The sequence below is a fragment of the Alosa pseudoharengus genome, unplaced genomic scaffold, assembly GCF_046254945.1.
Source record: "Alosa pseudoharengus isolate Yale_2024_CS ecotype anadromous, Long Island Sound unplaced genomic scaffold, YU_APseudo_1.1 YU_APseudo_1.1_scf_1, whole genome shotgun sequence".
Taxonomy (NCBI): Eukaryota; Metazoa; Chordata; class Actinopteri; order Clupeiformes; family Clupeidae; genus Alosa; species Alosa pseudoharengus.
The window spans coordinates 24,554,773-24,568,733 of NW_027468564.1; the positions used below are offsets into that span (position 1 = coordinate 24,554,773).

At 40.9% G+C, this 13,961-nt stretch overlaps 1 protein-coding gene and 1 pseudogene across 4 annotated transcripts in view; both read left to right on the top strand.

Annotated features, from left to right (window-relative positions):
- The window catches only part of LOC143123348 (uncharacterized), a 685,973-nt pseudogene that overhangs the window by 215,216 nt on the left and 456,796 nt on the right, over nucleotides 1-13,961 (top strand).
- The window catches only part of LOC143123356 (adhesion G protein-coupled receptor E5-like), a 48,590-nt gene that overhangs the window by 12,614 nt on the left and 22,015 nt on the right, over nucleotides 1-13,961 (top strand). For 3 of the 4 annotated variants that reach the window (XM_076284722.1, XM_076284714.1, XM_076284695.1), the window contains exon 2: nucleotides 1,281-1,442. The exons of the other annotated variant lie outside the window; for it this stretch is intronic. In XM_076284722.1, the coding sequence (XP_076140837.1) occupies nucleotides 1,281-1,442 (162 nt within the window). The remainder of the gene's footprint in view (nucleotides 1-1,280; nucleotides 1,443-13,961) is intronic. 4 annotated transcript variants of the gene reach the window in all.

A 13,961-nucleotide genomic window follows, 5' to 3' on the forward strand; every position in this document is an offset into this window, starting at 1 on the left:
TATGTAAATCGAGTTTGAACGGAGAGAATAGAAAAGTGTTCCGATTGTGCCAGTTCTCCCCTACTCTCGCATAGTAAACAAATGGAATGTTGGAATATTGCGCTCCCCAACACTAACGCGAAAAGTCGGGTTTGCTTCATCTTTTAATGATAAGTTTTAAAGTTTTATTTTGAAAACGGAAAGTTTAAGTTGGCAAAAGTTTGAACTAGCCAACTAGCTCCGCTGGTGGGAAAACGCATGGGACTAGCGCTGTCCTATCCCGCCCCTCGGACTGAGCACTGCGAACGGTGAGTGCCCAGACCCTACATTTTAATGTGGGTCTGGCTCGTCAGGCTAATAAGATGGTTCATCACATTACACATTACTACGTGTGCAGAGTTTACCACTGGCCACTAGGGGGTAGTATCTCATTAAGACAGCTTACCTTACCAGCTCAGTTAGGAGTCAGCCATATTGTTGTTGCCAGCTTTACAGACGTTCCTGTTACAGAGGTTAAATATTAAGCTGTGAACATAATTCATGTAAGTCCACTGTCATTCTTTATTATTATTTTGTCGCTGTCAAGGTTGGTTAAGTTCCTACTTTACCTTAGACATGTGCATGTATGTCTTTAACGTGCACACATGTGCAGGCCAGTTGGGGGATTCACTTCATGTAGGCTAGCCACCTGCAAACATCTGACATTAAGTGATTACCTAGGAGATTCTGCTTACTTTTTCAAACCGGAATTGTGCATGTCATGGTTGAAAATGTCAAAGTCCAAATGTTTCACAGATTTTTTTTTTTTGTATTTTTTTTTTTTTGCGGTGATGACGGTGACGAGCTCAGACCCGCGGTAGGGGTCACGTGACCGCGGTATTGCGGTTACATTCCCAGCCCTATGTAATATACAAAATATATACTTAAATGCATTAGATACTGTAAGACAGGGAGGCTGGATGGTGCTGTGGAACATTCTTGGACTGCTGTGCACTTCCTGACAGTTCCAATTGAGACCTCACAACACCTATGCTGGTACATGTAACCTGTTAGATATGGCAATCACTCAAAGCTTTGCTTTCACCTTTGTTTTACATACAATGTGTGTGCTTGAGTTTATGCAGGTGGTTGTTTGTGAGTGTAATATGTCAAATAAAAGCTAAATTGTCCATGCCCCCAAAAAGTTAAATAAATACATATATAAATCGATAAATAGATAGATAGATAGACAGATATATATTAATTTATTATGGTTTCATTTATTGTGACTTACTTGGACTTCTCTCTGTTCTCTGCTGCAGTTTCTATGGTGACTGTGGGCACAGCCTCAGAGGAGCCCTGTGTGTTCCCCTTCCGCTATGGGGGCAAGGTGTATAGAGACTGCACCACTGTGGACAACAACGGTTACCTTTGGTGTGCCACCACCTACAACTATGAGATGGGTAAATGGCGGGACTGTAAGGGTGAGTGACCAGTGAGGGGTATGTCTGTGTGTGGACAGAAGTGTTAGTGAATGTAAGGAGTATAGAGACTGCACAACTGTGGACAACAACGATGACCTTTGCCACCATCTACAACTACATGTATGAGCAAAATAAATGGTGGCACTGTGGCGGTGAGTGACCAGTGAGGGCACCTCACGCAGCATCGACGTCAGGGGCGGGCCTTAGGGGGCCAGGCCCGCCCAAACAGGCCAGTGTGCCCCCCCAACTGAGTTCTCTCCCTCACATAAAAAGTCTAAATATTATTATGACCGCCGCTAGCGAAATTTGGTGGGTATGTAGCCCCACTAGACTTTTATGGAAAATCACTCCCCTACCGCGCTGGGCCCCCCGAAACCCAAAAAATGCGTTTTTTCCTAAATAACTACCTGAACCGTGGCACTGAGGATGAATATTTTTTTATGGTATGTTGGTCTCAAGGGCCCACATCAACCTGGCCCATAATCACTTATTTGTGATTTGCACCCCCCTGGTAAAACTATAAATGCGGTTATACCAAGCAAATTGATAGCAGCACTGTAATTGTATCTTTTGACTGTCATCTCATTCTGGCCTACTAACAAGCTAAGTAGGCCTAAGTTAGCCACAACGTTCCCTAACGCAATGGTTTTCTAATGGAAAATATACCTGAAAGATAACCTGTCTATGATGTAAACACCGGGCTGGGACATTTCTGCTAGGCTAAATAGGTTTTTCTGCTGTTGATTTGCTCACAGTCATTGGTGGCCCTGTCAGTGCTTTGTAAAGTCTTGCATTAGGTCCACAAAAAGTCTCAAAAAGCATCTGAGCTAACGTTCATTCCCAAACACCCACTAGGCTACTTCAATAGGCTACTCTATTTTCAAAATTAACGCACCCGTGATGATCTACAACTAAACCACATATTTTAGAGCGCACTTTGAGAGATGTATCCAAGGCAGGGCTGTACACATAATCGTAATATTATTTGTTGCACGTGCTACAAAAAATCATTCTGTGCAATGGATGATTTACCAACGTTACACCGGTCCGATACAGTTTTGCCTATGGCTATCAGAGGCGGACAGAGTACACAGCTTCATTACTTGAGTAAAAGTACAGATAACCTTTGCTAACTTTACTTGTACTTTACTCAAGTACAAGTAAAAGTACAACAGTCAGATGTCTACTTAAGTAAAAGTACTGAAGTACTTGTTTTTAAAAGTACTTGAGTATCAAGAGTACAAGAGTAGCCTACATTTTCTAAATATTGCATTACTACTGCCACAGTGCTTACATTTACAGCGGGGAAAATAAGTATTGAACACGTCAACATTTTTTTCAGTAAATATACTTCCAGTGAGACTATTCACATGAAATTTTCACCGGACATTAGTATTAACTTAGGTAATCCACACATGTATAAAAATCCAAACATTAATGTCTAAAAGTAGAGTTATGAGTAAAAAAGTGGAATGGCACAGGGAAAAAGTATTGAACACGCTAAGAAAAAGCAGTACACAAAGGCAAGGAATGGCAAGGAACAAACTGGAATTTATAAGTAATTAGAGAAATTATCCCTCCTATCTGTGCAAATTGATATAAGCTGGGTTAGTACATACTGGTGGGCTATAAAAAAGGTTTTTTGTTACCAAGGTGTCACACAAGAAACATTTCATGATGCGTAAAAGCAAAGAGCTCTTCCAAGACCTTTGCAACCTTATTGTAGCAAAACATATCAATGGAACTGGACTTCTGGATGCACTTCAAAACTTCAGAATCATCCAGCAAGCAGTATTGGAGCCATTATCTGCAAGTGGAAGGAACATCACTGCATCATCAACTGGCCATGCACAGGATCTCCTTGCAAGATTTCTGACCAGGAAGTCAGAAGGATAGTCAGAAGAGTAGCCCAAGAGCCAAGGACCACTCTGAGAAAGCTCCAGAAAGATTTGGAGGCAGCAGGTACAATTGTTACAGAGAAAATCATAGGTAATGCACTCCACCGCCATGGCCTCTATGCACGCTCATCCCGCATGACTCTATTGCTGAAGAAAAACATGTCAAAGCTTGTTGAAAGTTTGCTACACAACATTTGGACAACCCTATGAAATGCTGAGAGAATGTATTCTGGTCAGGCAAGAGCAAATATTGATCGATCTTTTTGGATGTCATACTACACACCATATTTGGAGGAGAAATGGCACTGTGCAACACCCTAAAAATATCCTATCAACAGCGGGGTTTGGAGGTGGTGGCATCATGGTGTGGACTGTTTTTCATCTCATGGTACTAACAGACTTCATACAGTTGAAGGAATGATGCATGGAGTCATTTTGTTCCGGGATAATCTTTACATCCACCAGGATGATGAGGATGAGACATGGCTAGACCTTCAGCAGGACAAGTATCCAAACCATTCAGCAAAGGAAACTCTCAATTGTTTTCAGAGAAAGGAAATCGAGGCCCTGACTTCAATCCAATTGAACAGTTTTGGAAGTTCAGGATTCACAAGAGGGACCCCTGGAATCTTCAATATTAAATGACTATCTGTTTAAAATAATGGGCCAAACACACACCAGAATAATGTGACTAATTCGTTTCGTCAAACAGGAAATGCCTTGAAGCTGTCATTACGAATAAAGGCTTTTCCACAAAGTATTTAAGAAATTTCAGCAGGCGTGTTCAATACTTTTTTCCTGTATCATTCCACTTTATTACACATAACTCTACCTATGGACTTTAATGTTTGGATTTTTTTATATGGGTGGATTATCTGAGTTAATACTAATGTCTGTTGAAAATTTCATGCAAATAGCCTCATTGGGAGTATACTTACTGAAAAAAATGTTGACGTGTTCAATATTTATTTTCCCCGCTGTATAAGTATAGTAAATATACTTTTTTGATTCCGTGAGGGAAATTTGGTCTCTGCATTTAACCCAATCGGTGAATTAGTGAAACACAAACAGCACACAGTGAGGTGAAGCACACACTAATCCCGGCGCAGTGAGCTGCCTGCTACAATGGCGGCGCTCGGGGAGCAGTGAGGGGTTGGGTGCCTTGCTCAAGGGCACTTCAGCCGCGGCCCACTGGTCGGGGTTCGAACCGGCAACCCTCCGGTTACAAGTCCAGAGTGCTAACCAGCCCACTATGTACAGAAACGTCCTACATGGAGTTATGAAAAATGTTAATGTTAATACCTTGGAGAATGTACCGTATTTTCCGGACTATAAGTCGCTCCTGAGTATAAGTCGCATTATTAAAAAAATGCGTCATGAACAGGAAAAAAAACATATATAAGTCGCACCGGACTATAAGTCGCATTTATTTAGAAATGTATTTCACAAAATCCAAAACCAAAAACAGAGACTATGTAACTGGATTATTGAGGCCAAAAAGATTAATGTTAATGAAGACGAAGGAGTGAAGGCAGCCAAGAGGAGGGCAGGAAGGTCATTGCAAAGCAAAAGATTCACTGAAAGAAAATATCATGTGGTACACCAAAATGTATCTAAAATGTGGAGAATACAATGCAATCAAGCATTTTGGGCGATGTGGAGTCACAGGCTGGCAGCAGATTAAATGCTCATGAGAGAGAAAAAGATGCAGTTTTAGACGTGACTGAAGCAAGCCAGGCGATAGGCCTAGGCAATTTACAAAAGATTCACTGAACAAAAATGCTGATATGATACATGAAAATTTTGCTAAAAATGTGGAGAATGCAATGCAATCAAGCATTTTGGGCGATGTGGAGTCACAAGCTGGCAGCAGATTAAATGCTCACGATAGAGAAAAAGACGGTTTTAAAAGGACGTGACCGAAGCTGAGGCAAGCCAGGCAATAGGCCCGACGGTAATTGTAAAGCAATTTACAAAAGATTCACTGAACAAAAATGCTTATATGGTACATGAAAATTTAGCTAAAAATGTGGAGAATGCAATGCAATCAAGCATTTTGAATGATGTGGAGAGACAAGCCGGCAGCATATAAAATGCTCGAGAGAGAAAAATATGCGGTTTTAAAAGGACGTGCAGACTGAAGCTGCAGCAAGCAGGTGATATTTAGAAATTTATTTCACAAAATCCAAGACTAAGAACAGACAGACTATGTAACTGAACACATTGAGGCCAAAAATATTGAGAATTCTACAGGGAATCTTGAAGATGAAGGAGTGAATAGTGGCAAGAGGCAAGCCGAAGGCTGCTGACAAGTGCCCGACGCTATTGTAAAGCAATTTACATGAAATTTTAGCTAAAAATGTGGAGAATGCAATGCAATCAAGCATTTTGGACGATATAGCGTATTGGCACAAGCTGGAAGCAGAACAAATGCTCGCCGAGAGAGCGAGAGAAAAAAAGATGCGCATTTAAAACCTTTTTACTTTATTATTATACTAAAATTATTACTAAGTATTGAGCATACTAATAAAAGTCCCGCAACGCTAGCCATCATAATGCGAGAAATTCCCACACATTTTACAGCGCTGTCTGACGTTAATCTAATAATGGAGTGGCCTGAAAGCGGACCAACTCTAACCCTTCAATTGAACCCAGGGGGTCAGGATTTGAAGGGTTAGCTTCAGCCACTTAGCATGGCATTTGGCCGCCGACATTTTTGAAAACATGGCGTTACATGGTTGCAACTTCCGGCACCAGTTTTTACATGCTGATTGATAGATGACAGCTCATGCACGAGTTTAGTGTTGGGCACGAGCGTCTTCGCGCGTCCATGTTGGTTTGCATTTCTGGAAGACGACAAATAAAACAACTAACTACTTGGATTAAGCTATTGATACTTGACTTAATGCCTACATGGTTTAGGCTGTATTACCGGACTTTGTGGTAAATAAAAGAAAATGTTAATGTTGTCATATTAGGCTATTATTTGCCGTATATGCGGGGTGCCAAGTAATTACCTTAAAGTAACTGACTATGACCATACACTTTGGCAGATGCATATAGCAATGACCTATATCCAATTATTAGCCTACTCTTTGCGTTGTGTATGAATATTATTTTAAAACGCACAGGCTGTAGTTCTGTAGAACGCAACGTCTGGATCATATAACCTGTCTCCCCAAGTGATTTAAAACGAAACAAATGTCAATGACTTATTTTGTTTGCTTTCTTGCAACATTGACATGATTAGGCTATGCATTTGATTTAAATGTTCAGGCTGCCAGTCGAGGCAAAAGCCAAATGTCCAACAACAGTTGCAGACTCTATGCCTGCTCGAACCACACCCGAGGGATGTGCGCTTCTATCGGAAGTTTAACTTGCGTTGGCTTCATTTCGTCTGCCTGCAAATGTAGCCTAGGCTTAACAAGCTGCAAATTCACACTGGGTGCAGCAAAAATCCCAGCCATCCACACGTTTCTTACATACCATGTCTACTTAATTAATAGTCATTTTCGTTGGATAGCCTATTGCGTAATAGGCCTTCAACCTGTCCAAATATAGTATTTAGGGATCATTAATTGTGAAGCCTAAAGTGACACAATATTGATTCGCATCGTTTATTATCACATATGAACATCACATTAAATAACCTAGGATTTCAGAGACAGGGCAAACTTTACCACCATTCCCAAAATGTTATCCCAACCAATTAAATGAATTTGCGCTTATAACGAGGTGAAGCGCATTCCCGAACAACTTCTTTTCCTCTGAGGGAATCCAATCTTCATCAACGACATACCGTTGTACCTTACGTTGTCTCCGTCTGTAACGTGGAATCTAATAGGCTAATTCTAGCTGGTGCCGGAAACGAACACCAATGAAACGCCATTTTCGTAAAGATGGCTGCGGTCAATTTCATGCTTTTTTGGCTGAAGTAGCTAGCCTAGCATGGGCCATTGAAATTAATGGGGGCGGGACTTAGTCACTCTCTCCAGTTATATATAATACCTCCATGATTGAACCCCATGCAGAGACACACACACGTGCGCGCAGGACCACTTTGGGGGTGCCTCTCTCTCTTTGCTCTCTCTCTCTCTCAGCAGGATTTGTCACCGCTAAAGTCAAATTATTATAGACTATTACGTGCTTCTACATCAACCGCTATCGACAGGAAAGGAAAACAAACGTTTAGCGATCAGGAACCGCAAACACAGAAGCATGACAGCCTATAATATAACGCGAGAGAACATGGATGTGTTCTCCATTTGAGGAACGTTATAATCGATTGCGGACGTGAACAGACAGCTATACAGACACGGAGCGCATAGTAGGCCTACTTTCACTTTCTGTGCGTATTCACGTGAAAGATAATTAGTAGCAAAACAGCGATCAAATATTACATGGCAGTGAGTTTTGTTTTCAAATGTTTTCATGCATTTCCAGATAACGGGTAAGGAATGTTTAGGGGACAGACTATCGTGAATCCTGAATTTATGGCTGGGCAAAGCACAGCACCTTTATTTGGACCATGGCTTGTAGCCTATTCGAGTCAGCTTTAGGCCTTCATTTCTTGCGTTTTACTGTGAGACATAGGCCTATACTTTTCGTTTGGAGCAGCATACCGGTAGGCTATCAATGGCATTGGGTCACTATTAAGTTTCATGTATGAAAGAGTGTCGGGATGTCCATCCGCTTATTGCGAGATAAGGCATCAGCTTTCATTCATTCATTCATTCATGGAAAGTGTGCTGTGCTGCAAGGGAAACCTTATTCAGTATAGCCAAAGAGGTCTAAGATAGCCTAAATTTAGTTATTTTTTAAATTATGCATGATTTACTTTTTTATAAAATTCGTAGGCTGATGCCTGGCAGCAACAATTGTGTTTAAATGTAGGTTAACCTGGGGCTGCGTGCTACTGGTAGCTTGAGAGCAATGTGTTGGAGACTCATGGTGTAGGACAATGACTTCGTTGGCAACAATATTAAAGGAACACGCCACCCAATGTCAGTAGTAATATATGTTCTTACCTTAACTTTCACGAGTTGAGTCATACCTCTCCCGTGTCCGTACGTGCACTCAAACGCTCTGGTGCGCGGCTGGACTGTGTTAGCATGTTGCTATGCTAGCGGGCTTTGACGGCAACTAAGCGTAGAAGTGATCAAAAACATCCACGTTTTACCGACTTAAATACAGTTGCACGAGTAGTTGATAGAAATGCTACGGCCACGCAACGTGAAACGTGGCGATTTTCCAAGCGAACCGGAGAACTACAATGTGTGGCGCAATAGCACTTGGGAGTACTTCGACCTAGCGTAGTAGTATTGTTAACACCTAATTGTAGATCCTATCCACCACAGAGTTTAGAATCCATGCTGGATCGACCCTCAGCCTCTCCCTCCCCTCTGAGCGAGAGAGAGGCACACACACTAGAGATGCGCTGATGGGCTATTATTTCAACCATAACTGCATAGCAAAACTTATCATCCATCAGCCATCCATCAACATCAAAATTTTTTGACCAATTTTCGAAACGGCACCCGCCCACCATCCGCTGGTTGTTTTAATGTAGGCTATATGGGTGATGCAGCGCTGCTGACGTGAGGCTAGAAAGCCCTTGCCTGTTCTAGGAAGACTGATCCAATGCAGCAAATATATTAAAAGGCTAAAGTCGTACATTGGCTATGTTGTAGCCTATCCCCAGAATATCAGCAGCAAACTCAGTCTCTGTCTCGCAAAACAGTCTCCAAATAAAACGCACATCGGCCTGTTGCCTTTTCTGCCAGCTTGTGAAAATATATCGTCCAAAATGCTTGATTGCATTGCATTCTCCACATTTTTAGCTAAATTTTCATGTACCACATCAGCATTTTTGTTCAGTGAATCTTTTGTAAATTGCTTTACAATTACCGTCGGGCCTATAGGCCTATTGCCTGGCTTGCCTCAGCTTCGGTCACGTCCTTTTACAATTTTATCATTGTAATAAAAAACGCAATTTGCCACATAATTTCAACATGCTCCTAGCCTACTAATTAATGCCTATTGTACTTTATTTTTTGCAAAAAGAAAGAAATCCTTGATAAAATAACAAGTAATTCACATTACAGGTTACTTTATACACTGTTATGTCAGGGTGACTGAAAGCCTGTTCTGAAGACTCCCATTCATTTTGACTGCACGAGCGCGTCTTTTTCAGACAGACAGCGCAATTCATTTCAAAGCAATTTACAAAAGATTCACTGAACAAAAATGCTGATGTGGTACATGAAAATGTAGCTAAAAATGTGGAGAATGCAATGCAATCAAGCATTTTGGACGATATATTGTCACAAGCTGGCAGTATAGGCAACAGGCCGATGTGCGTTTTATTTGGAGACTGTTTTGCGAGACAGAGACTGAGTTTGCTGCTGATATTCTGGGGATAGGCTACAACATAGCCAATGTACGACTTTAGCCTTTTAATATATTTGCTGCAATGGATCAGTCTTCCTAGAACAGGCAAGGGCTTTCTAGCCTCACGTCAGCAGCGCTGCATCACCCATATAGCCTACATTAAAACAACCAGCGGATGGTGGGCGGGTGCCGTTTCGAAGATTGGTCAAAAAACTTTGGTGTTGATGGATGGCTGATGGATGATAAGTTTTGCTATGCAGTTATGGTTGAAATAATAGCCCATCAGCGCATCTCTAGTGTGTGTGCCTCTCTCTCGCTCAGAGGGGAGGGAGAGGCTGAGGGTCGATCCAGCATGGATTCTAAACTCTGTGGTGGATAGGATCTACAATTAGGTGTTAACAATACTACTACGCTAGTTCGAAGTACTCCCAAGTGCTATTGCGCCACACATTGTAGTTCTCCGGTTTATTCGCTTGGAAAATCGCCACGCTTCATGTTGCGTGGCCGTAGCATTTCTATCAACTACTCGTGCAACTGTATTTAAGTTGGTAAAACGTGGATGTTTTTGATTACTTCTACGCTTAGTTGCCGTCAAAGCCCGCTAGCATAGCAACATGCTAACACAGTCCAGCCGCGCACCAGAGCGTTTGAGTGCACGTACGGACACGGGAGAGGTATGACTCAACTCGTGAAAGTTAAGGTAAGAACATATATTACTACTGACATTGGGTGGCGTGTTCCTTTAAACCAAATTAATAAATTATTAAGAAGAGCTATTTTATGAGTTAAATTGAAACAAAATTATTTGTCCAAATCTGAGGCCCAGCTATAAATAGAATCCCGGCAGTAATTTGAGGATTTAAGTATGCAAGTGTGTTTCACGACTTGTGCATTTGAAAGCGCTCTCTCAAGGCTGTAGACGATAATGTTTCATGTAGGGTTCATGTCAGTTAATATAAATTAACATTTAAAAACATGTTCAATTATATAATTTTTTTCATATATAAGTCGTACCTGACTATAAGTCGCAGGACCAGCCAAACTATGAAAAAAAGTGTGACTTATAGTCCGGAAAATACGGTATTATGAATTGAAAGTCAAATTTTCATCTTTTTACCATGTTGCCAGGGATGGGCAGTATTTCTAATACATGTATTTCAAATACTTATTTCAAATACAAAATACTATTTTGTAATTGAAACACTTGAAGCGAAAACTATCATTAACTTGTTCAGAAAATTGAAATAGTCTGGCGAGGTGGGGTCACAGGTTGGCACATTCCCAGGATGGACCTGCTGCATTTTCATCCATTGTTTCGTCCATGGTTTCGTCTCTTATCTAAATCTGACCATGGAGTTGACTTTGGCGGAAAGCTGAAGGTGATTGCTGATAGGCTGTCCCAATCAGTGGTGTCTGCACAATCCAATCACGTTTGAGAGGGAAACAACAAATTGAGGGTTTCCAAAATCGTTCTTTTTTCCTTTTTTTTTGTAATGGGTACTCACGGTTATGGATAGAAATGTAGTGGAGTAAAGAGTACAATATTTGCCTCTCAAATGTACTTGAGTAAAGTCATGAGTACTCCCCAAAAATGATACTCGAGTAAAGTACAGATCCCTCAAAATTGTACTCAAGTACTGTACTCAAGTAAATCTACTCCGTTACTGTCCGGCTCTGATGGCTATACACGCAAGACTGAGACGTCTGTTTATTTGTTTTAAGTGCGTGCAGGGTGTGAGAGGGGAATCGATGTGCTTTGATTCCAGCTTGGTAGTGGTAGTCTGTGAGATTAAAAAGCATGTGTGTGTGAAGTATCCAAACAATGACACCTTCATTATGGCTTTCATTATGGCTGCTTTAGCAACAGACTGCTACTGTGCAGTGGGTCCCATTTAGAAGTGGCTACTTCATTCGCGCTTTCCGTGATTCACGGAGCTGCGTGAATTTTATTACAACTTTTTGCCACGATGTGGGAGATTAAGTCCACTTGATACTGTAAAGCGTAATTGGTTTCCAAAGGAGATTTTATTTGTGCCGCCAGCATAGCCTATTGACAATTTATGTTGTAAATAGGCCTACCTTATACCTGTAGCTTAGGGAAGCTATCAGCATTCTATTAGGATCTAGTTTGTTAACAATCACGGTTTTGTCAACTCCCTGATGCATTTTTGCATTTAGAATGGCCAGAGCGTGGATATCTCAATCGGAAAATTAAACAATATCGGGCGCCTACCATGGACTAGGCTGGGTGAACCCAGCCTGATCTGCCGGAGATTTTTTTTTTGATTTCTTAAAAGATTGAGCTTGGTCTGGTGAAAGCCAGACTAGCCATGGACCTCAGTTACACAATGCAAGGGAACATGAATAAGCCTATATTTGCATGAACAATAACGGACAACAGCTCTTCAACTTGCCCGTTAAAATGTGTATGAACAGTCTAGCGACGCATTTCATGAAGGACATGTCAGTTATTTGCACCACTGGTTAGATGTAAAACTGCATTTTGTTTCAGACTACTGGTACTTAATTTGTGCATTGACAATAAAGTATCACATGAACTAAAGATGACTAAAATCTTATGTAGAAGAAAAAACATTAAAAAAAATCCATCCATCCAAAATGACCTTTGATAGCTGTTGAAAACTGCATGGAACTGACAGAGATGTTTTTGTTTATTAATAAATAAATAAATAAATACATAAAAATATAACATTATGCTGATACATTTTGCTTTTCCCAAATACAATGTAGCCTACAGGTGTAAGTTACCTTTCATCAATCCAGTTGCAATGGATGAACTGTGATGAACTGCCCTACTTGTGATTGTTTAGAGATTTTAGAGGTTTTATAACAATGCTACAACTTTTTTGGCTATTCTACAATCTATTCACCTTTGCAGCGCCAGTAGGCTACTTTCTGTGCAGCCGCACACACACACAAAGGCATGCCAAACAAGCATACCCAAAAGTTTCAAGAGGGGGGGGATGGAGTAAAAGATGGAGACAAATTGATTAGTGTGATTTATTTTCGCGGAATGGATGTACAGGACTGAGCGGCAGTCATATTTTGTACCGCTATGCAGTACATCTAGTTATGCCTATGATTGAAATTAAATCCATATTGAACACTGATGTTGAACACTTAGCCTACTCTCAATGAAACATGACACGGACTAACACGTGTGTCAACTATGCTACTGTTGATTGTGCGCAAACTGTGCGATGCAAACTGCGCGATGAACAGGGATTCTGCTACCACCGACAGCTGGAAAATGGCGGTGGTGTGAAGGTAAGTGGCCAGTGAGGGGTACGACTGTGAGTGTAAGATATTGGAGAGATACATGGAGAATAGTTTACTAACAAAAAGGGCCCTATCATGACATTCTAAAGTGCATCGTCACTCGTCAAAAGTCTATTCAAATTTAGTAGGATGTCCAGTTCACATTGGGAGAGGTTTCGTTCTCAAAAGTGGAGCGCATGGCGTAACAAGGTGTTCCTAGGTCTTTTAATCAGTCATATGTAGGGTTGGGTATCGTTTGGGTTTTATCCGATACCGGTGCTAAAACGATACTTTTAAAACGGTGCCGGTGCCGAAACGGTGCCTGAACCGGTACTTTGTTTTTAAAATATTTTAAATTAAAATGGTCTAAAGCATGAATTGCTTTTTTTATTGATGAGACAAATTTGAACATGAAATTGAACTGTTATATTCAATTTACTATCAATATCTCATTGCTCCTATGAATAATACATTTAAATGTTAAAACAGCTTGCCATGCATGCACACACAATGGTAAGCTCTGGTTTCAAGTTTACCCAGTGTAGGCGGTTTGCCATAAGGTATGTTAAAACCGCTTGCCATAAAACTGCCAGGTCATGGACAACGGCATTTGCAAGCAAGTTAATCTAACAGGAACTCTACTTTCCAGTTAATTCAGTGTGTTGCCAAATGCTTCAAGAAATTGTATGTCTTAACCCATAACACGCAGTAGTTTTGAACATGTTTCGCTACATGTCGGTGTTGAAGTGTTAAGATTCCCAGCAGAAGACATTTTAACAGCAACTATGGCTATGCGCTAACACCAGTCAGCTGAGTTTAATTAGCGATAACATACGGTGATGATTTCGTAGCCTCTTTGACAGCTCAGTGACATCAGGTATGTAACCTACATATTTGTTTTTGCCAGCTAACTTTTAACATGATCTTCATATTCATTGTGATGCTATATGGA